Genomic DNA, 25,722 nt, shown 5'->3' with positions numbered 1-25,722 from the left:
TGTCAATAATGAATTGTAAGTGAAAAAAGTAAGAAAGACTTTTAAAAAGAATAGGCAAGAATGAGAACATCTTGCCATATCTGAATGCAAATTGTAAAATCTGTATAATTAAACAGTGCAGGCTGACACATGAATAGGCAGACAAAGTAGAACAGGAAAAATACCCATAAAATAACAAGTACATGTGGAAATTTCGCATGTAATAAGAATGGGATAGTAATTCCTTGGGAAAAGACAGACTTTTTACTAAGTGACACCTAAATAGCAATTTGGAAAACAAGGGAGATGATTCTATCAAAGGATAAATTCCAAACAGATTAGAGACATGATTATTTAATGAAATGAAACCATTTGAGTACTAGAGGAAAGTTCATGAAAATACAAAGGAAGGAAATAATTCATAACTAAAAATCCAGCAGTAAGGACATAAAACATTTATGAATTAGAACAAGTAAAACCAGATTTTTTCTTAGCACAAAATCACAATAAAACAAATTGCATTGATAAGGAATATTTACAACTTATATAACGGACAAATGGTTAATTCCTCTAACATTCCAAGAACTCCTAGAAATCAAGGAAAAGAAAAACAAGAATCAGAGAGAAAAACAGGAATAAATAGGAAAAGAGCGTTCAGACAAAAAGAGATAAAACTACCCCACATAGATTTGAAAATACATTCAATCTAAGTCATAGCATGAGAAATACAAATTAAAAGTATATTAATATATTACTTTGCAATGACAGAATTTGCTAAAATCCATACTTTGACAACTTGGGCAAATCTATTCGAAAAGTGGAAATAAACAGGCCTTCTGGTGTATTGTTGGTGGGATTGCAAAATGATACAACTTACATAGAGGGAACATTGGCAATAGTTTTCAATAATCTATTCCACAATCCTACTTTTTAGAATGTATTTCAAAGGATGACTGACTAAAATATGCAAAGCATGTCTCACTGTGGCTTTATTATTGACATTTGGCAACAACATAAATGCCTATCAGTAGGAATAAACTAGGTTACAACCATACGGTAGAACACTGCAGCCAGAAGAAGGCAGCAAAGATTATTTCTACGGAGATCTCATAAAGTGGATAAAAATTGTTTCCTAAGAGTTTTTTATAAGAAAAGGGTAGATACAAGTATAAACATATAATGTGTATATTTCTTTTTATTTGGAAAAAAGCATCAAACACTGGAAGGATTAACCAAAAGTATTTATGAATATTTATCTACAGGAACAGGAAAATCAACATAGATAGAAATATGATATTTAAAGAAACACTTTTGGAAGAAAGATTTCTCTGAATATATTTTATCATGTTGTTTAAGCACTAGAAATATTTAAAAAATGATTTATTTATTTATAAAAATAAAATTATATCAAATTTTAAAAGCCATCCCTAAAAAATAAAAACAGAATCCAGTGATACTAATTGTATATCATGTTTGTAAAAATAAGTGACTTAAGAACACAGTATTTTGAATGTAAATCAATTTTTGGAATATATTCTGAAGGCGAACAAAGGTACAAAGAATCAATAAACTTTATACCTGGTGTATGAGCAGCATATTCATAGTAGTACGGTTTGATGCAGTATGTTGTTACATATGAGTATATGGGTGTTCATTGTACAAATATCTCTACTTTGGGTATCTTTGAAAAGTCATTGAAGACAAAATCATAATGGGACAAGTATTCGTAACTCTTGTTCTACATCTGGCCCAGGTTTAAAATATATTGCTTCATAATAAAAATATCCTGAAGTAATTGGTAAGTTCATAACCAATACTATGGCTAAAATAAAATTCTAAAGGATTAGGCTATTCCCGGATGATTACACTTGGAACATGCATTAAAATGTTGAAGAAGCATCCAAGTTCAACCTTGATGCATTCAATGTTTTATACAGATTCTTGTATTTGGAAGGAGACTTACGCGTTTTTAAAAACATAATAATTATATTAAATATTTTCTTCAGTTGAGTAATAAATTCAAAACATCGATCCAATTAACCAATTGGACATTAGTTTTGCCTCCCGGAGATGTAAGAAGGCCATTTTAAATATGTGAAGAGAGTCATTTTCAGTAAGTCTCCCTCTGTGTAGTAGTGAATTTTCCTATTACTGAAGGTGTTGCAACATTAATAGAAAATCTATATGTTGTTGAACAGAAGAGATAATTAGACCAATAGAAGGTATTCTTTCACTGGTTTATGAGGTCCTGGAAGACAGAAATGTAGAATTAGTTTTAGTTTAGATGTAAGTGTACCAAGTTTTGCTATCAAACAGATTTGGGTTCTAATGCTGGTTTCAATTTAGTAACTGAATGATCTTGAACAACACATCTTAGGACTCAGTTTCCTCTTATGGAACATTAGCATAGTAATTATTTTCTCAAAGAGCAGCTGTAAGCTGAAATAGATAGCTGTAAAGGGTTTGTAATATCACTGGAATCTAGTAAGAATTCGAAAGTTGTTAATATATTATTCTCTATTATTCAGAGCTGCATAAATCAACTCATTCCATACTTAGAAGTTTCTAGTAAATTTAGCTAGTTTATCTTATTTGTGACGAGAAGTTGGCCTTTCTACTTTTACAAATTCTTTAACCCTGTCCTATAGTCTGCAATCATATACAGAGAGCAAAGATCTCCCACCACAGTTCTTTAAATATCATATTGCTATCTATGTTGATTTTCAGATAAATGCTTTTCAGATAAATACCGTATTTCTACATATGTCTTTGCTTTTCAGGAAAGTATGGTGCATCATTAATTTCTTCTTAATAGGATACCAATTGAGCCATACTTCACCCCCCAAAATAGCTGGAGCACATGCTCATCTTTAAACAGTGAATTAAAACCAATTTGATTTAGGAATACTTTGCACATGTTAGGTTGTCCCATGACACAACTGGAAAGTGACACATAACAAGAAGTAGGGATCACCAATTTAGCATAGTCCTTATTGTAACAACATGGATGATAATACAAACCTAATACATATTGAGGCAATTAAAGATGAACACAGAAAAATGGTGGTCTAACATCATCATCACAAATAAGAGGGGTTTCATTTTCTATCTACAGGAGATTTAAAAAAATTCTTTTTCAGTGTCCACATTTGCTTGTAAGTTATGGATTAATATGACTTCTTACTTCTGTCATGAAGAATATGTATTTCAGGCAAGAAAAATCAGATGATAATATATTGGTGTATACCATAATACACTTTTATTACTAATTCTATATTGCTTGTGTTTTAATTGGCTTGGTTTCAATTAAAGAATTCAAAAGGCACTATGACATAATGAGGGCAAATGAAACATGAGGTTTAGAGTCAGGTATGTAAGGGCAAATCTTAGTAATAGCACATCATCTCTCTACTTGTTGACTGTGGGGCTTTGGTAAAGTTGCATAGGTACTTAGCATTCCCATCTCTAAAACAAAGAAAATACTCTTCTTTCAATTATCTGGGAAGATTAAATAATATAATCCCTCTACAGTACCTGGTGGAGCATATATTATGAGTGCAATAAATGTTATCTTTCTCTCCTTTCCTTTTTATTAAGACCCAACAGTTGATGAGGAAGTTTTAAATTTTCATAAGCTAGGATTTCATAGTTTTTTAATTGTACCACAGGAATCGGGACTTAGTCATAATTGTTTCTAATGGTTTTTATAATCAAAATACATAGGATTACTAATAATAGTAGTGGGTTATCATTTCTAATAGCCTGATAAAGGTAATCCGTTAATAAATTGCACATGGTTCTTCTCTACAGTATAATTTTAATCCATGTATACAAAAGCTTTCCTTATAGATATGCATGTGAGGCAACTTAAATCTGCAGTTTAAATCACCGTAATAGTTCTTTTAATGAATATCCTGTTTAAAACCCTTACTTACAACAGAGCACACGACTATTTGATGTAAACTTGTTACCTTGTGCTAAGCTTCAACTTTTATAAATCATGGAGTATTGAATATTTAAGAAATTTTGAGAAGGGCACTCAATTTACATGGAGAATAGGCCTATTTCTTTCCTGTAAGAGATCTGTTTTTTTTCAATTGTGTATAACTATCATACTTTTGTAATTATCTTCTTCACAGTTGTTTGAGATTTTTACGACCTGAGAGAATGCATTCTCAATTTTTACTGTAACTTTTCCACAAGTATTAAATTATAACAATTCGTCAGAACCTATGTAAATGACACACAATGTTCAGATTTGAAAACTGAAATAGTGTTATTCAATCAACTAAATAATTGTGTTCAGAAGTCATTTTTATTCATTTTTTTAAACCAGCTGTAGCTCATAAGCATGACATGGGTTCCAAAGGACATCCACACATTTTGTAAAAACTAAATGTGGTTTTGAAAATGATTCAACATTCTGAGTCTGTTAGGCAGCAAAAGGATTAATGACTGTGGATATAAAAAGATGTGACTATTCCACATAGAAATCATGCAGCTGTGTCTTGTGCAACTAAAATTTTGTGGTGGTTTATGGTCATTAAAAACACATATTGAAGGATGCTTTCATAGAAAATGGGAAACAGGGGACAATAAAACAAACAAAAATCACCATTTTAATGTTATACCATGGTTGGCTCGTAGAATTTGACATTTTTTATAAGATGTGGCCCTTAAAATTATGTATTTTTCCACTCTGATTTTCAAATCATCTATGTTGAGTCAATGAGAAATAGAAATTAAAGAACTTTCATACTATTTACTTCTCACTTGGATTTTCTCAATTGGCATTCTTGTATATCTAGTTATTAAGGATAGAAACAGACTAAAAATAATAGATAAAACAATGATACGAAGAATCCTACAGGTAAATCAATATTGATAATGTGGTAGATTATTTTGTTCTTTGCAACTATTTACAACAGCAACATAAATGCAAATATGCATACATAGATTCATGATCCATTGTAGAGAACAACTATGAGCAGTTCATGATGCATTATCTTTATTCTGATATTAGAAGGAAGGAGAATGATTTGATCAGTGAAATACAAGTGAGCCAGATGTTGATGTAATGCAAGTTTGGACAGACATCACAAAATTACACCTGTTTTCTTGCTTTTTACCCCTGCCAGGACGATGGCATGTTGCAAAAGAGCACTTCTTCATTCCCAAGACCCATAGATCAGAATCACAGGGTACCCACAGAAACCAACATATAATATTGGTTAGAAGCAACAATTATTGTTATGATCAACTAAAATTTGGGTCTTTTTTTTTACTACTGTGAGGCTGACTCTTAAGAGTTGGATATATTTTATTTTATTTCGCGATTGCTACTGCCCTTGAGTTAGTCCGTTTTCCTATAATGTTTACATTCTGCCCAGAAAAAAATTAGTGCATTTATGGCAGATGTCTTCCTGGTCATTCAACTTCCTTACATTTGAATATCTTATTCTGAACGACTGTTTTGCCTTGGAGTGATTTGTAGTTATTAAAAAATACTATTTGAGTGAAAATCCTTCTCATAGAAATATACATTGAAAATATTGTTTAAGTGTAATTGTAGGTTTTAATTTTTATGTAGCCTTTTGCCTCAAAAAGGTTGTCCATTTTTTGGCAATGATAAGCCATATTATTACTTGTGCTAAAGCCTTACAATATTTTTGTTATTGTTGCGTTTTTGAAATTATATTGAGTTTGCAGTTACATGTTGCTCTCAGGGCTGATAATCATCCTTCTTAAGCTCCACATGTTAAAGGTACACAGCCTGGTGAGATCTATCTACTAATCCACTAGTATGGTATTGTGGGGAAAAAAGTGTTTTAGAAACAAATATACATCAGAAGAAAAAAAAAACAATCTTAGAGAAATAGGCTTTTGCCAAGAAGCAGAACCAAATATATTAGGATAGTTAAGAAATAGACATGTTGGCTTAACACCAATTGGCATCTGTAAAATATTATGGGAAGGAAAGAGCTAACCTTATATTACTTTGACAAAGAAACATAATATGTTTTGCAAAGTATCCCAAAGGAAAGCAACTGACCTTATGGTTATTAAGAGTTACCCTCAAGAATAGACTATAAATTTTCTAAGCAAATTTGAAGGTACCATGATACTCTAACATGATACAATAACATGAAAATAAAGGAACTGGAAATAAATAGCTGTGAGGTTAGGTGGCAATGAATCTACCCTCAGTGAAATACAATTAAGTTACTTCTAATTTTGGAGCTATTTACAATGATATAACAAGTACTTTTTAAAACATTTTTGGTATGTATAGTTACAAACTCTTGCTATGATTTTTTTAAGATTATTTCTCAGAACAGTTGATTATACCTTAAATTTATATAGACACTTTAAATAGTGTTGTCTGAACTTAATATGTATATAGGCCGGGCGCGGTGGCTCACGCTTATAATCCCAGCACTTTGGGAGGCCGAGGCGGGCGGATCACGAGGTCAGGAGATCGAGACCATGGTGAAACCCCGTCTCTACTAAAAATATAAAAAATTAGCCGGGCGTGGTGGCAGACGCCTGTAGTCCCAGCTACTCGGAGAGGCTGAGGCAGGAGAATGGCGTGAACCCAGGAGGCGGAGCTTGCAGTGAGCCGAGATCGCGCCACTGCACTCCAGCCTGGGTGACAGAGCCAGACTCCGTCTCAAAAAAAAAAAAAAAAAAAAATGTATATAAATCACGTGGAGATCCTCTTAAAATGTAGATTCTGATTCATTAATCTGTGATGGAATTTGAGATTCTGCATTTCTAACAAGCACCAAACTGATGCTGATGCTTTTGGTTCATGTACCACACTCAAATAATGAGGTTCTAAATCATAATAACATTTATTACCAAGTTAAATGTCTGTCTTTATCATTGACCTGAGTGTTTATTTAAGGAAGATCTTGGGTGTTTTGCACTGTCATAAGTAACTCAGTATATATTTGTCAAAAAAGTAGACAGGTAATTTATCTACCTTATCATTGTGCTATATAAAAGAACCAGAAAAAATATAATAAAGTGTCCAATGTTCTACAACTTAACATTTATCTTTTATCTTGGTTGCCACGAACACCTTTACTAAGATCAACTGACATAGAAATTTTAATTACAGTTTGCTCTTTTTTATTCTTATTATTATTTACATAAGTGATTTTTAATTGCTTCAGTAGATAACTACCTTGTAAACAATTAAAAAAAGATTAACAATATTGCTTTAACTTCAGATATTTTATTTTATTTACCAGTGATATATATATAGAGAGAGAGAGAGAAAGAGAACGAGAGAGAGAAACTGATATAATCTTAAGAAATATCAGTAATCTTAAGATTAATTTTAATAAATATCAGTATAGCAGTCCTTTTCCCCCTTCAATGACATTTATTTTGATTATTTCCTAGAATAGGAATCTTCAAAAATATTTATTTTTCTTTCTTTTAAAACAATATATATTCTGAGAGAAAGTAATTCTATGCATCTCAAGTAATTATTTGTATTTCTTTAAGAAATAAATTATGTGTGTGTATTTGGTGGATTAACTTTATTATGTTATAAACTAAAATGAAAGAAATTTGTTCTTCCTAAGAGACCAAGTGAAAATGAGAACAACAGCAGTTAATCAACTTTGAAAGAAGGTGGCATACAACAAAGAATTAAAAACTGTCTGTGAATATTTCATACAGAACATAATTCACATAGTGAAAAATGAGAATTGCCTATTTCTGAAATTAAATGAGCATATTCAGAGTTCTTATTCTTATGGGAAGGTAAATAACCCAAAAATTATAATTGATATTTTATCCATATTTTATCTTACTAACTTCTGACTTACACTTTCTTTAAAAGACACATACACACACACACACAATATTTTGTAAAACTTTTTAGATAAGTGAACTACATTGGAGGCATAGTTTTACATACAGACACACACACACACACACACACATATACATATATACTACATGAGAATTGAGGTAGTATACATTGTTTTAAATCACTATTGTAAGAAGTTAATACTATTTTTGCACATCGATCATGAATTTTTTATTCCAACAATGAAGAGAATATTTTTTGTATTGAAACAAAATTAAATATCTAAAAAATGCTTAAGTTTAGCCATAGAGTAATCAAAAGGTACATTATCTTAAGAAACGCTTTCAGAAAAAAATTAAAAGAACTTGCAAATGAAAAAAGTATATTGTAACTATTTCTGCTAATAATTTAATTATAGCTTTTTAAATTGTACATTCAATAACAGTGGTCAAACTGAACTTGCTTTTATGATGCCTAGAATAAAAACTATTATTCAAAGTTTTTCTAAATTAACAAATCTTATTATATTCTCTATTTGATCATGAAACAAATTTTGGTTTTATATATATATATATATATATATATATATTCAGAAAAGAAAACTTTTTCCCTGCATTCCTCTACATGAAGAATTGTTTTTTGTAAACAATCCTCACTGTTACCATGGGTTTGATGTCCCACAGAGCTGCAGTGAGTTAACAGAAAGGCGTAGTGTAGGAAAGAGGCTGCCCACGAAAACTCCACCTCTTACTCTTCCTCCTTTTGTGGATGTGCTTGTCAGGAGATCACACACTTTGTTCTGCTCCTCACTGCCTTAGAGCTGAGAGAGGCAAGAGTACTAGTGGAGGAACCCACAGGTTTCCTGGCTACTATGACTGGGTGGATAAGTCTATATACTACAGGAGATGCAGATAAGGACACATTTAAAATTTCTAAAATATTTTTTATAACATTTAATAACTTTTTAATGAATATTTTGGTCTCTATGTTCCTTAGTCTTTTGTCTTTTAAAATTGATCCAGAACAGTTTCGTTGCTTTATAGTAGGCTCTCTTTCTCTCCCTAATTAAAGCCCACCAGTTTTAAAGTCATTATTTTTTGTCATATTCACTTATATTTTGTATTTTATATTCAGTACACAGATACACTTTAATTTTAGTATTTGTCATATATTGAATTATAATAAATGTATTACAAAAATGGTCATTAAATATATTCCATAGCTAGAAATCAATATACCTCAGAAGTGCAATCTTTTTCAAGATTGATTCTTTCAATTGAGTAGCTTATTTTAGATATTCAAACAGTGATGGAGTTTAGGTATCATTATCCAAAATAGAAGCAAGCTGAATTACTATATTGATAAACAGTCTAGTAGCTATAAAATGAAATAAATGGGGAAAAATATATATTGAAGAATGTTTTTTATAATTTATTTTTATGATAATTCAATCACTGGCTTTATCTGTCATAAAATATCCCATTAAAGGCTTCAAGTATGGTACCCAAAGTTTTACATCTACATCAATAATATGGTATACTAAATAACTCTTGGGGGAAAAAGTCATTTTTCATTTATTTCTTTTTATGACTGTAAAACTGATAGTATTTTATAGTCAACTTGTTTTGAAAGACATTGAATACTTAGGAAGCACCTAGTTATAATACAACTGGCTTTTTGTTTAAAAGGTTTGTTTATATACATTACACTCTAGTGTTATAAGTTTTTCCTTGGTCTTTATTAATTAAGAGAAAGAAGTGGGAAGATTAGTTCAATTTAAATGCCAGAAACCTCCATTTTTTTTTAATGGAGAAATACAATTTCATGTTCAATCAGGTAAAACAAGTGAAGGTTAAATGATAAACTCACAGCCACTAAAAAGATTTTAGTGTAAGTACAATAGCAATAATTTTAAAATTGCCAAAATCATTCCTAGTATACATTTTAATCACAGATATTTTACATCCTTAAGCTATTTAAATAATTTCATGCATCTTAATTGAACTATTAACTTTAATGAACAAAAATTCCCGCAGGAAAATAAAGTAACATTTTGAGAAGAAAAATAATTCCAGCACAAAAAACTATGAAAACTCAATCCAAGGAATATTCAGAGATTAGAAAGTGAGTAAGGGTGTTAATTCCATCTCTTTCCCCCTTTAAGGCAACACTTGAACAAAACTTTCAAAAAACTGAAGTAAAATCATTTAGGGAGAGCATACTGCCATCACTGGAAGAATCAACCTCAAGTGAATAATCTCATAAATTTTGAAACATGGTGTATACAACAAAACAACATGCAAAACAAAAATGAATCTTAAGGCCAAAATGTGGCATCCATCATACCAACATAGTAAAACAATTAAATTTAAAAGTCACCATAATTTTGAAACTAAGGAACAAGAATGTCTATGGGAACCATTGGTGCTTTTTGATCTCTTCTGTCTTTCCTCTGTCTTTTCCTTCTTTTCTTATCTGGAAAAATATATTTTATCTTCTGAAATACTTACAGGTGCTTTGAATCACTTATATAATAATAATGAAGTATGTGTTTCAAAATCACTGAACTTTTTCAGAGGAGGAGTTATAGAAATAACTTAAATTTTACTTTTCAGATTTTATTGCATTAATAATAATTGACATTACTAAGCCAAATAGACACAGCTTTCACAGAATCAATCTTCACAATTATTAAAATATTTTATATTTTTGGCTATCTACACTAACATAATGAAAACAACTCCAATGCATCACATATTTAAATTATACCACACACTGTGCTAAGCACAGTTTTCAACATTTATACTAACCTTTCTATGTCCCATCACATAGGTGTTATTCTCCCCTGTTCTATTAAATAATTAAAATGCAGAGGAATTACTTAATAGATTTTAAAGTCTCACAGTTGGCTAAAAAGCGGGGAGGGAGAATCAGGATTCAACAAGAATATGGCTGATCTCTTTATCTTCTTATTTTATCACTATTCATTTGTGGAACAAGGTAAGGGAGAAATAGTGTGTATTTACAGCCAGACTTTTCTATCTGCCTTAGCCACCTATATTTTTCACCTTTAATGTCTTGAGATTCCATGCCAGAGTTATTTTCCACAATGTGCTCAGGTATCCACTCCTTTTTCAACCTGTTCATGCCTTCCTTGTCTACTCTTACTTGGGTACTGATTCTCATCAATTCTGAATCTTTATTTGTGAATTTGACCCAGTTGGCTCTCTGGATTTGCGTGCACTCAGAATTATTCCTGAATTATAACTAAATTATCCTCTGTTTATACTATAAATGTTCACATATATCTAGTTATTTGGATGACCTCAATCTCCCAAGAAAGTGTAGTCTTACTTGTTTATTCATTTAACAAATAGTTAATGAGAATCTATTGTAAACGAACGGCAATTATAGCCATGGGGATGAAGTGGTGACCAATACAGCTAAGGCCCTTGTTTTTAAGAAAATATGCAAGAACTATAGATAATAAACCAATAGCCAAATAATTAAAATAATTTCACATGATAATAAATACTGTGATAAATGCAAATTTGATCATGAAATAGTAGAGAACAATGGGGTTCACTGGGCACTACTGATGAAAGAGTAGTCAGGAAAAGGCCTCCCTGAAAAAATAACATTTGGGTAGAAAAATGTTAACATCATTGTGACTGTGACTGAAAAATAGAGCAGGAGGAAGAAATGAGAAGAGGCCTGAGTTTAAAGCTAGCATCCATCAGATCATCGATGTAAGGCCTTATAAACCATAGGGAGACACTTAGATTTTATTTTAAGTGGCCAGTTCTAGGTTTCAATTAAAACAGTGAATATGAACTGATTCAAGATTTTAAAAGAGCTTTGTGGAGAAGGGACCATTTGAGTATTGTAGGAAAAAAATGATGATGTCTTGGTCTAGAGATGCCGGAGAGGAGGTGAGGAAAGAGTTTGATATGGGGTATATTCTGTTGTAAAAAATTGACACGACTTGCTGAAAGACTGGGCTGGCAGGTTAAGGAAAGACAAGACATCCTCTAAGGCTAAAAAATGAACAAGCTGCCTTTTGTGACACCATACCATTGTTGCGAATCAGACTGGCTATCTTTGGTAAACCCATTAAGAAACTGACAAGAAAGCAGGGATTCACTGTTTTCCTGGCTTTCCTATTCAATTTTATGCAGTGTTCTTCAATACAAGAAAAAGTAACATCTATTTCTAAATGCAATTGTGGGACATGATTTGAAGTCAAATACAAAATTAAATATATGTAATTCTGGGTTATTTTTTAATTTTAGGAAAATGTCATATGTTGCTTATTACACATTATCTCCTAAAATGTCATTTAAGTATATTCAAAACACTGAATCACACATCACTATGAAAAAGCCATATTTTTAAGGCTAAATAGTATTTAACAATATCACACGATAGCTTCCTTAATTTTTACAAATGTATACATTGACGTATATATATACAAGAAAGTGACATTTATTCATTTCTACTTTCTTATTATGCATCATAATTATTTGTTTATCAGTTTTTCTGTACCAGCTACAATCTGTATCAACTACAATCAGAAACACTAAAATGGTGCTAACAATGTAATTGTAGTTATTTAACATGTACTCTAAGAAACCTTTTATTCTCTCTATAACTAGAATTGATGACCCCACCTGTCATCAATGAATACATATATTATTCATGTATTTTAAATAAAAGTTTCCATATCACCTTACGGAGTGCAATAATTATGTCAAATATTTGTATGTTATTAGATTGTAAATAGCTTTCATGCAGAAACTAAGTAATATTCCTCTGCTTCACAATTGTGAGCACTGTGTGGGACATTTAATAATCACTCAAAATGTGTTGGGTAAATGAATGAATGAGTTCTATAACTATTCATACTGTAGCTATCTGGATTAATTAACACTTTTCTGTGATTTATACAGTTTTAGGCACAAGCACACACAGGCACAAATATGTTCAAAGAGCCGTACCTCCCAGAGTAGCAGATAGCAAGAAATGTGTCCCATATTTCTTGATAAGGTTTTCTGTGATTTGCTGAAGGGTAGGTCGACGTCCCAAAAGTCTTATGTTGCGGAAGAATTCAGGGGCAAGAGGCAGAGGAGAGCCAAGGAAATTTCTTCTCTCAACTGCAAGGTTATTTACTTTCCAGCGGCCAAACTCCCTGAAAAGCAAATTTATTTTTATTCATAAATGCATAATCTAGCTGAATGTTTTCATTTGAGAAGTTCACTTGGTAGCTGGGGTCAGTACATTACAATGACTCTTGCTTGTAATACTATGTTGGGTGCTATGAGTAGGAGAAGCGATATTCATAATTTATTTAACTGGAGTGAATACTCTAAAACCAAATCATGTAAAGGAAAAATAAGCTACCTAAAGTGTACAGCTTCCACTGAGATTTTTTCCCCAAGAAAATATATTTTCATAAAAATGACTTTATTATGCCTAGAATATGAATATAGAGTTACTAAACAATAACAAAATAACTTAAGGTAATTTTTTTTCATTTTCTAAGGTATATTGGAAAAAAAGAATGATTTATATTCATCACCCTAATGATTCCCTTTCTCTATTCACTTTAGAGTGGGAACGTAAAAAACCTCAGGGATATTAAGGAGCTGCAGAACTTTAAAAACAACAAAGGAGAAATGAGTTTTCTTCTTTTTTTTTTTTTTAATAATCATGGTTTACAACATATTTGGAAACCCAAATTCAGCTATTGCAATTTCTCAAGATGCAAAGTGATTTTATAAATGAATTTGGCCAAGTTAGAAAAATGAAAGATATGGCTATAAAAGATTTATACATTTTTTAAAGAATGTACACATTTACATTGAGATAAAATCAACCTGATAATAAATTAGAAAAGAATTATAGTAAACTGCATCTGATTTTTTTTCTGAGAAGTGGTCTGATAAAATTCTTAAATATCACCCACAGGGAAGAACACTCTTTACTAGGCTTAATACTTCAAAGTGTGTTAATTCATATTTATAAAATAATCAAATAAAATGTTAATTAAACACTTTATACACATGTGCCATATTTATTTCTATTTTTCTCCAAAAAAATGCTTGCTATGTGCCGGGATCAGTGCATGATAAGAGATTCATCTACTGATGAGACCCATACTGTCCATCTGCAAGTAGCCTTCTCCTTTTGGAGAAATGTTTAGGAATAAATAAAATAAAGACAGAAAATTAAATTTTTAAAAGTTTTAAATTCTTATATGTACTGAGAGATACACATACAGACCACTTTGATGAGAAATATGACTATATGAAGTGTAGCCATATTTTACATTACATGGCCAGGAAGGGTAACTCTGCAGAGACAATTAGGCAATATGTGAAAAAATAATAATAAATTGCTTGGTGCAAGGAGGCAGGAAAAGGATTGACGCAGAATAATGAGGAACAGTGCACATACTTCCAGGACAAAGGGGCATGACCCTGACAGTTTCTAACTATGGATACTTAGTACTTCTGGCACACATTTGACAGTCAAACAACCCATTTTTGTCACTAATTATATGATCAGAATCACTTTCGAATCTAGGGAAGACTTTGGCCTGAACATAAATTAGAAGTTCTATCGTCTTTGAGAAATTCTTGCTATCTCCTGTAAAAATCAGCTCATCTAAACAGTTTTAAGTAGTGTTTTTCTACCAAGGGTTCTCAAACTTCAGCGCCTATCAGAATCATCTGGAAACTTCACGACAGAGATTCTTATTCATTAGGTATTAGACAGGAGTTAGAATCTGCATTTTAAAAAGACATGCTAGTGCTGCTCTTCTGGTGACCATACTTGGAATAAAACCACTGATCTATACAGTTTGGTATATTGTCTTTCAGATCGCTTCAAAGTGCCATCTTTTCAGTAAATATAGGGCTTCTTTTATAGGCTGAATTTATTATAATGTTCCCTCAAAATACAGTAAAAATGTCTTTGTTATCTTTCCAAACCTAAGTTGATATCAATAAATTTTTATGTTATTCACTTCTATAATAAATTTACTTAAATCTGAATTGTAGGTACATAATGTATGTATATGTATAATATATAAAATATATAAAATATATATTAAATATATCATACACAAATAAAAATTTAAATATTGAAAAGAGATCATTTGAAATAAAATATTTAAGTCCTAAATTTGATGATACATCTCAAGATATATAGTAATACAAAACTTCTAAGAAGTTATTTTTATATCATGATCACAATAATAGTTGCTCATTAATTCCAAAATTTATAGGCTTACTCTCAAACATTTAATTTTTTAACTCCTGAAAAATTCTTGTAATTTAATCAATAGAGAATAACATAACGTGCCCTTAAAGCTGTGACACATATTTTTCAGGGGTTTACAGTGCTAAATTTGTTAACTCAAATGTATTCGTAGATTAAGATACAATCTAAGTGAAATAATTAGACTAAAAAATCCAAGATGATTGATTCAATGGTAATATGTTATATCCTGTATAAATGCTTTCTAAAATGCTGAAAGATTTTCGATACATGACTGAGGGAAAATACGTGCTAGAAAAGTGCAATTCTATCTTTTTTAACAATCAGTAAATATGCAAATATAAATCCATGATCTATTCTGACCTGATGTATTTATGACTTCCTTCATTTTGTTCCTCTTAAATAAGAACAATAGACATATTACAAAATTAAAACAAATTACTTATTTTATGAAATCAGTTTATAAGACTCTATAATACTGTAGAATCAGCTATTCCAAGAAAATATTGTCTACTCTTTATTATCAACTAATATTATTGTCCATGCTGCTGGCAATACAGATGAACATAAGAAAATCTATGACCTCGAGGTCTCAAAGATCATACAAAGATAAAATACGAATGAATAAATTGCCATTCAAAGGCTTTAGAGTATTTTTCTGTGTAACAATACAAATGTATAGTAGCTTAGCTAGCCCAACTCCTCTACCCCATTTATCACTGTTCTTTGATATGAATGGATCTAATCTAACTCACTTTGGATATGTTTTCTCTGAAGAGCCTAAAAAGGCTTCCTGGACAACTTTCCAGAGAGCCTTCTTCAGCTATCAGGGGCTTTTTACTCACTCAATATGTCAAATTTGTAGTCTCACTTCATCTTCTAATATTTCAAATGATAAAACACTTTGCTACCCCATCTATTAATCTATTATCTCTGTCATGCAAAAAACAAAAAGAAAGAACAAACTCTGGGGATATCGCCAAACTAAAACTAATTAAATAACTAAATAATTATAGTTATTGTTAATAACTAAAGAAAATTATTTTCTTAATTTCAAGAAATTTAATCTTCTAGTTTTCTCCCATATTTTCATATAAAGAATAAAGCAAAATACTACACCATTGTGTATATCCAAAAGAATAAAGCAAAATACTACACCGTTGTGTATATCCAACAAGGTTAGTTGATGTAGAAAACATAAATTTCAAATTGAAATCTAAGAGAGCTCTTATTTCCTCTCCACATTTGGTTTGTATTGTCGTGATACATGATCACTGTTATAATCTTTATACAGTTTTGCTGGAAACTGAGATAAAACAACAAAATAATCCTAAGAAGTGGTGATAAGAGCGCTTTAAGTAAAGATAGTCATCTCTGGAGAACCACACTGTGAGTAGTAAACATTAGATATGAATCGAAATCCCCAGTGTCCCTTTTTCCCGAACACAAGGTAAGACATTATTGATGAAATTTTAAGTCACTGTGGCCATGTGGCTTACTTTGACAGATGAATTGTGAGCATGTATGTATAACCTGGTCCATAAGCCCAGGACGCTGATTAGCAACTATAATCAGAATTGCTATGGTCCACATATATCCCTAAAGCTTAACAGAATGAACAAGTGAATGAACTGAAAAATTTTTTCATGTAAAGTCATCAAGATTACGGGAGGCTGAGGTGGGAGAATCACTTGAACCCAGGAGGCGGAGGTGGCAGTGAACCTAGATCATGCCACTGCCCTCCAGCAGATTATGGGATTATTTGATTTGCTTATTTTCTAGTATGTCATTACTGATGTAAAGTTTTTCGACGCTGGGAAATCTTAGGAAGGTAATAAGGAGCTAATGTCTGTATATAAATTGGAATCTAAGGGGTGAGGGGTTTTGTTTTTTCTTTTTTTTCCTTGTTTCCTGAAGATAACATTCACCTCAGTTACAATCACATCATGTATTCATTAAATGTTGGAAAAACAAAGCAATGGAGTGATGAATTAAAAACATGCTGTTGGGTGTAATTAGCATAATGAGAACATTTTACCTAAGGGCATCTCAGGATTTCATCCAGATGCTTTATGTTTATATTAAATAAGAACATTGTTGTATCTAACTAAGCATTGTATTCTACTTGGAGCCTTCACAGAACATAACTATCTTCCCATCATAACGTTTACAAGTCTTTCAATTAAATAGGCACAATCTTTAGAGTTTAATGTAACTCAGTCCCTTTCGAGACACCACTGTTTTATAGAACACACATATGGGCTATAACCAGTTTAACCAGAACATTACTTTGAAAATATTTTTGGGGATCATACTCTAAGGAGCCTCTATTTGCTAATTAGAGTTTTATGTTTTCTTGCTAAAAATTCTGATGTGTAATCATCTATTATGTATGTCCACACTATGTTAATTTTTCTACAATTTTTATTATAATTTTATCCCTACTCAGCTCATAAAAAAGGCTAGAAAATAAGATTGACATCATCAAATTTCAGTTAAACACTGGTCACATAATTGCCACATTGCCATTAACCTTTCTTATTAGCATTTAAATATATACAAATATATAAATGTACTCAGTATATTTAAAAGATATTAATTGTCATGATTTCTTTAAAAGTGCACACATATGTTTGGTTTTCCCAAAACACAGAATTTGCCACTCTTCATATTAGAAATTTTGGATTAACTACCAATGAAAAAGAAACCCAAAATATATTGACAAAAGCAGATGATGCAGTAGCTGAAAAGATTTACCTTTAACCGCTAATTTCCATTAGATGAAGTTGTCTAAAGTCCTAAGTGCTATTATTACATTAATTTTCACATTTATATATTTGTTGGCTAGTAATTTTATCAATAATCATTAAAATTTTCAGAAAAAACAGAATCTTAAAATAAATATATTACCTAAACATTCATGTCTACTGGGAACAAATTCAAAACAAAAATCATAAATTAACTTGCCAAAAATTAATCACAATAACATTCTAATTACATCTGTAAAATCATACAGATCTTAAGAAATGGCACTAATATCAATATTGGCACCCCATAAATTTATTGGGAAACTGTGATATATAAAATTGACTTTTAAAAGCATTTTTACTGGCTGAGCACTGTGGCTCATGCCTGTAATCCAAGCACTTTGGGAGGCCGAAGCAGATGGATCACTTCAGGTCAGGAGTTTGAGACCAGCCTGGCCAACATGGTGAAACCCTGTCTCTACTACAAAAAAAAAAAAAAAAAAAAAATAGCCGACCGTGGTGGTGTGTGCCTGTAATCCCATCTACTCAGGAGGCTGAGGCAGGAGGATCGCTTGACCTGGGAGGCAAAGGTTGCAGCGAGCCAAAATTGTGCCACTGTACTCCAGCCTGGGCGGCAGAGCAAGACTCCATCTCAAAAAACAAAAACAAAAACATTCTTACCATATAGCTTCAACATCTCACAAATGACACTGTTTTCCATTTGGCTGGTAAAAGGAAAATGTTTCAAATTGCCTGGATGCCTGTAGCACTGAAGCTAGTGTTTATAAAACAGCTAAATGCTCAGCAATTGGCAAGATAAAAAAATCCACTCTCCCTTTAGCCCCTTGATACATCAAACTTTTTAAAATAAATTTAGTAGTAGTAGGGTTTAATTTTTTTTTTAAACTTGGGAAGAATTTTTGGATGATGCTGGAAATTTAGCAGAATGAATCTATACAAATAAAATACTGGGGATAAAAGTCCAATCACAAATATAACTTATGTAAAGTGTTTACATGCAGGATTTCTGAGAAGCATTGATTAATGATGTTGTATTTTGAAAAAGCTGCCAAACTCAAAGTAGACTACAGAAGACAATTAGCGTGACTGCAATAAAAACAATTGCCATCTCAGTAGAACGAGAATTAATTGTAGCTGTAACCTCATGATTATCATTGAAACAAAAAAGATGAAGGTGGGACTATTGAGAAATTGTTTAAGGATGGTCTGGTTTATGGCTAGTTATGCACACTTCAAATTTTTAAAATATGTTATATTTTAGGGCTTTGAAATTACTGAAAATAATTCAATTTTATGTTACATAGTTTTAAATCACTTTCATAGCTTAATAGGGTTTTATTCAAACTTTAAGAGAAATACAACACAGATGCAGGTATATATGATAATATAGAAATTGATTATGCTTGTTTACATTAAATCACATTTTGAACACTTGTTAGCAAGTTTTCTGTAAAAACATACAAACATGCTGTTAATGATCTTCTCATTTGAATAAAGGAAAATATGTAAGAATCTTGCTTAAACTTTGCTTTCTAAAATTTGAAAGTATAGTTTAATTTCTATTACAAATATTATATCAACTTATCAAAATTACTGCTTAATTGCATTCATATAATAATACAGATTAGGTAACTATTGATCAGTGTAGACAAGCCAAGATGCATATACATATCTGAGCTAAAATAAAATAAAATATTTAGTCTGTTTCTTTCTGATAAAAAGAGATATACTGAATGTTTTTATTTTAGCATTTATACTTACAGAAGTAATGCATCATCTTCATTAATAGATAAAAATATTTGCACTCATGCATAAATTTTGTTATTTTAGATAGGGAATTTTAATTTTTAAAAGGAAATGGAATTAGGAGTGAAACAGCTGAAGTTTCAAATCCTATACTAACCAATTTAATTCACAAAATGTAAAGCTTTCTGAATTTTTACAAGTCCATAACCTTGGTGATGTAAACACACCTCATCTATGATAAAACTGATACTGAGATATTTTGAAGTAAAATTTGTAAAACTTAACTACACTAGTACAGATAACATGGATTACTTCTTAGTAATTTTCGGTACATGTAAATTTGTGAAGTGGGTTTTTTGTACCAGGATGTTAATTTTTAAAAATATATAAATATTATTGATTAAGGTAATGCGATTTTGTGGAATTAATAAGTAAAAATTTACAAAAGAGTTTATAAATAAAATCACTCAAAGAATATGCACCTCACCATTGCTGTTCCAGGTATAGACTAATAAGTTTAATGCTCATAAAGATAGGTAAATGTGAAATAGATATCTGTTAATGAAAAAAACAATGTTTGCTGACAGTTTCTTCAATCATTTAAGCAGTATTTCCACTGAGATTTCTTTATGATGATACAACATCTACCTTAAACATGGGATCTTTTTTTTAAACCATGGATTATGTGAAGGTAACTAACCAATTATATGTCTGAGATTACAATAAATTACAACTTCACGTATTGCTTCATTTCAAGTTAGATGAAGTAAGAAGACAAAATGAAGGATTTTTTTAAAGAATAACTGCATTTTTAGTGACAATAAATATAAATTGCTCATATTTTAATGAAAATTTTTCATAACAAAGATGAGTTTTGAATAATAATTCAGTAGAATTTGTATTTTTCCTGAAATATGTCTTAAAGAGAATTCCTTTTAAAATGTTATATGATTTTTCCCACATAGTTGAGGCAAATGAAAATGTGTTGCTGTAGGTCATAGGCTTTAATATACAAATAATTTATTTCAACATGCTCTTAATTTTATGTCTTTCATATATATATATCAGATAGGGAGACTGAATATGGTACTTTATGACAAAATACATTTTCAGAAAATGTATAAACTTAAGTTTACAAGGTATAAACTTTTTATCCCCCAAGTTGTAACCTTTCAGTTTGAATCAGGCTTGATTGTTAGAATACAATTTTACACACAAACACTTTATGAAATATCAACTGGTAATTTCACCTTTCTCTGGATATCACTGTCTTGTACGGATTACAAATTGAAACTTGTTATCTAGCAAGCACTTGGTCTTACCGTCTTCTTTTGGGGATTTATATAATATAAACTTCTTAAATATTACCTGCTTTATATGAACTTCAAAGACACTAATAATATGTGGGAATTGCTGTCTTTTCTGCTCTACCATACCTGTCTCCAATTAATTCAGGTCCTCTTGTTATATGCACTCGTGGCACAATTTTCTTTTCCTTCTGTGAACTTGTGTCACTCTTTGATTCATGTTTCACGTAGATGTGAAATATTTTTTCTTATAACCATTGTATTTTTAAGACTCAAATGAATGACCCATAGTAGTCACTCACTAAATACACTCGGAATCACGAAATGAGTAAATATTCTCATGTGAGCTAAAATGAAATAGCCACCTAAGTATGAAAAAGAATGAGGTTTCCTACTTGTTAGTATACACTCTGACTAAAGTTCACAGAAAATCAAGCTCAGTAGAGGAATATATTTTTCAATTATCCTCTTTGAGTGTTCATGTGACTAGGGCAAATTAAAAGTTAACTGTTTGCTCTAAACTGAGAAACACTAACTGTATGTAAAAACCTACTCCCACTGATATCTAAAATATATGTTTGGAAGTTTAGAAATACGCTATCATTTCCTGCTAGGGTAGTAAAATGTATTGTTGTGGTACTCTAAGCATCTTATGGTTAATACACTTTGAGAAGAGCAATCCAGATATTTCAGCTATAAGAAGATTTTTAATTTCTCTAATCTATGCCAGCCATAAGGCAGGGGAAGCACATTGATACAGACAAATTCAGTTTTTATCCTTTATGGGCAAAATAAATATATTTGACTAGTTTTCTCCTATAAACTTTAAAATGTAATTTTTCACTGATTAGCAGTCAATAAGTTTATACGTTTGGGAGGCAAAAACAACTTTCATACTAGCGATCAATAAACATTTTCTGGCAGGTAACTTTTATCTCATCATTGAAATTGAAATGATAATTTAATTAGACTTGTTTCTAAGTGATCAACCTATGAATTTTAAACTATGACACTGAGGTGTGTGCTCTTTTTATCTCCGTTTGATAAATGAGAAAAGATTGTTAGAAATAAATTCTCTGAGGCTGCATACCTAGCAAGAATTTGAATCTAGGGGGTCAAACCTCAAACCTAATGACATTAACTCATTTACAGGTTGATAGCAACTTTGATTGAAAGGTGGTTGTTACTGGTAATGTATATCTGTGAGTGTGTGTGTGTGTGTGTGTGTGTGCACGTGTGTGTGTGTGTGTGTGTATTTGTGTGGGAAGCATGGAGGGTGCATGGGAGAGACAGAGAAAGATATGGAGTATAGAGAGAGAGAGGAAAGAGAAGAAACAGACAAGGTTGAGAGAAGTTTATCCATTAAATGAGGAGGAATGTGAGAAATACTAATATATATCAAACAGAAGCAAAAAGCCAAGTATAGATTAATCTTTTATTGTCCTAACTAGCCACCCAGAAAACAGAGAATGTAAACCTCTACATGGTAGAAGGACTTAAAGGGCCTTTGAGACTATTTCACATTTCTTAAAAGATGAATTGTAGGTAGTGAATGATTAAAGAGGTTTATAATCAATTACTTTAATAGGTGATATGGTATAGTCCAAACTCTGAGCTCAGGGTGCAGAGAATACAAGCACACGCAACAAATGCATAAATAGATGTACTGGATTACAACAAAGTTAAAAGCTTCCAAACAACAAAAGAAACAATCAACAGAATGAAGAGACAATATACAGAATGGGAGAAAATAAGGGGTTAATATCTAAAATATTTAAGGTGCTAAAATAAATCAATAATAAAAAGTAAAACAAATAAAAATACCCTGATTTGAAAATGAAAGGACCTGAATAGACATTTCTCAAAAGAAGATCTAAAAATGGCCACCATTTTAATAAAAAATATTCAACATCACTAATCATCAGGGAAATGCAAATTGAAACCGCAATGAGATCTCACTTCACTCCTTCTAGAATAGTTCCAATTAAAAAGACGAAAGTTAACAAATTTTGGCAAGGATGTAGAGAAAAGGTAACCCTTGCACACGGTGAGAATGTAAATTAAAACAGCCATTGTGGAGAACTGTTTGGAGATTTTTCAAAAAATAAAAATAGAACTACCGTATGATTTGGCAATCCCAGTACTGGATATATACACGTATTTATATGTTGAAGAGATATCTACACTTCCATGTTTATTGCAGCATAATTCACAGTAGCCGAGACATAGACCCAACCTGTGTCCATTGGTGAAATAATGGATTTTAAAAGGTGGTATATGTACACAATGGAGTACTTATCAGCCACAATAAAGAATTAAATACAGTCATTTGTGGCAATATGGATGAACCTGGAGAACAGGACATTATGTTAAGTGAAATAAGCCAGGCACAGAAGGAAAAATTCCACTTGACCTTTCTCATATGTGAAATCTGAAAAAGTCGATCCCATAAAAGGAGAGAGTAGACTGGTAGCTACCAGAAGATGGGGATATGGAGCCGTGGGAGGGTTTGGAAAATGCTGGCCAAAAGATACAAAATGACAGAAGGAATAAGTTCAAGAGGTGCATTGTAGAGCATGGCAATTATAGTTAATGGCCATATATTGTATTTTTGAAAAGAAAGTGATCAGCAAACCTAAAATACTGATGAACCTGAAAAACTTATTATGGAGAGTCACTCTACATGACAAGAAAATATATAAAATTTTAAAAAATGACAACTGGGCACAGTGGCTCATGCCTGTAATCCTGAAACTTTGGAAGGCTGAGGCTGGAAGATTGCTTGGGCCCAGGAGTTCGAGAGAAGCATGGGCAACATAGCTTGTCTCTCTACAAAAAAATAAAAAATAGCTTACTCTGGTGGCATTTGCTTGTAGTCTTATCTACTCAAGAGGCTGTGAAGGGAAGGGAGAATCACTTGAGCCCAGAAGGTCTAGACTACCTTGATCTGTGATTGCACCACTGCACTTCAGCCTGGGTGACAGAGCAAGATCCCGTCTCTAAATAAATAAATAAATAGAAAAGTAAAGTCTATTTTTGATGGGAGAATTTTTAGTACTTCTTTAATCTTTGTACTCACTATTGGTTTATTCAGGTTTTCATGTAATTTGTGATTCAATAGAGGTAAGTTGTATTTTTCCAAGAATGTATCCATTTTTTCTAGGTTTTCTAATTTGTTAGCATATAGGAATTCATAATAGTCTCTAACAATCTTTTGTATTTTTGTGTTATTTATTGTAATGTCTCCTTTTTATCTTTGATTTTACTTATATGTGTCTTCTTCCTTCTTATACTAGATAAACATTGGTTCATCTTTTAAAAAATATTATTTTTGATTTGTTGATCTTTTGTAATATTTTAGGCTCACTTTCATTTATTTCTGCTCTAATCTTTATTATTTCTTTTCTTTTACTAATTTTGGGATTGGTTTGCGTTTACTTCTCTACATTTCTTGAGGTGCATCATTAAGTTTTTATGTGAAGTCTTTTCGTTGTTGTTGTCTTAGGCATTTATTGTGATATTCTTCTTACTCCTGCTTTATCTATATTCCATACGTTTTGTTAGGTTTTGATTTCCTTTTTATGCATTTTAAGACATTTAAAATTTTTCTTTTTTAATTTATTGATACATAGGTCATTCAGTAGTTGTTTTATTCCCACGTATTTGTACAGTTTCCATCATTCCTCTTGTTACTGATTTCTAGTTTTAGTCCATTATGGTCAGAAAAGATACTTGATATGATTTCAATTTTTTTGAATCTCTTGCAATTGTTTTGTGTCTTTACATATCATCTATCCTGAAGATATTCCATGTATTGATGAGAAGATTGTTTATTCTGCAGAAGTTTGAGTGAAATGTTCTGGAAATGTCAGCTTTATCCATTTGGTCTGGAGCATAGTTTAACTTTGATGTTTCCTTGTTGGTTTTCTGCCTGAATAATTTAAACATTGTTGAAAATGTGGTTTTGAAGTCCCCTACTATCATTGCATTGAAGTGTATCTTTCCTTTGAGATCTATTAATTTTTGCTTTACATATTTGAGTGTTGTGGTATTAGTACACATACATTTACTATCGTTATATCCTGTTACTGAATTGATGCTTTTATCATTATACAGTGAACTTCGCTCACGCTTTTTACAGTTTTTGATTTAATGTCTATTTTATATAGTGTAAGCATAGCTACTCCTGCTCTTTTTTGGTTTTCATTTTCATAGAATACATATTTCCACCTCTTCAATTTCAATCTATGTATGTCTTTATAGGTAAAGTGGATTGTTTGTAGGCAGCATACAGTCAGATTTAGCTTTTTGTTCTTTTTTAATTCATTCAGCCATGAAATTTTAATTGGAAAATTTAGTCTATTTATACTCAGTGTTGTTATTGGTAGGTAAGGACTTGATACTGCCATTTTGTTACTATATGTTCTGTAACTCCTCTCTTCCTTTCTTCACTTCTTACTGTTTTCCTTTCTGGTTAAGTTATTTTCTCTGGTGGTATTTTTAATTCCTTAATTTTTACTTTTAGGGGATCTATTATAGTTTTTGGATTCGTGGTTGTCATTAACTTTACAAAAACATCTTATAGCTATCAGAAGTACCTCAAAATAACTTTTTTTTTCTTGAGTCAGGGTCTCACTCTGTTGCCTAGACTAGACTGCAGTTGCACAATCATGGCTCACTGCAGACTCGATTTCCCAGGTCTCAAGTGATCCTCCCAGCTCAGCCTCCTGGGTAGCTGAGACTCCAGGCATGTGTTACCATGTCTGACTAATTTTTTGTAGAGATAGGGTCTCACTTTGTTGCCCATGCTGGTCAT

The 25,722-nt window shown here is 31.5% G+C and overlaps 1 protein-coding gene across 3 annotated transcripts in view; it reads right to left on the bottom strand.

Annotated features, from left to right (window-relative positions):
• BRINP3 (BMP/retinoic acid inducible neural specific 3) overlaps nucleotides 1-25,722 on the bottom strand; it is a 372,340-nt gene that overhangs the window by 168,785 nt on the left and 177,833 nt on the right. For all 3 annotated transcript variants that reach the window (XM_032136362.2, XM_032136363.2, XM_032136365.2), the window contains exon 3: nucleotides 12,802-12,992. In XM_032136362.2, the coding sequence (XP_031992253.1) occupies nucleotides 12,802-12,992 (191 nt within the window). The remainder of the gene's footprint in view (nucleotides 1-12,801; nucleotides 12,993-25,722) is intronic.

Source organism: Hylobates moloch, unplaced genomic scaffold (assembly GCF_009828535.3).
Source record: "Hylobates moloch isolate HMO894 unplaced genomic scaffold, HMol_V3 SCAFFOLD_18, whole genome shotgun sequence".
Taxonomy (NCBI): domain Eukaryota; kingdom Metazoa; phylum Chordata; class Mammalia; order Primates; family Hylobatidae; genus Hylobates; species Hylobates moloch.
This window is presented reverse-complemented; position numbering and strand designations above follow the sequence as displayed.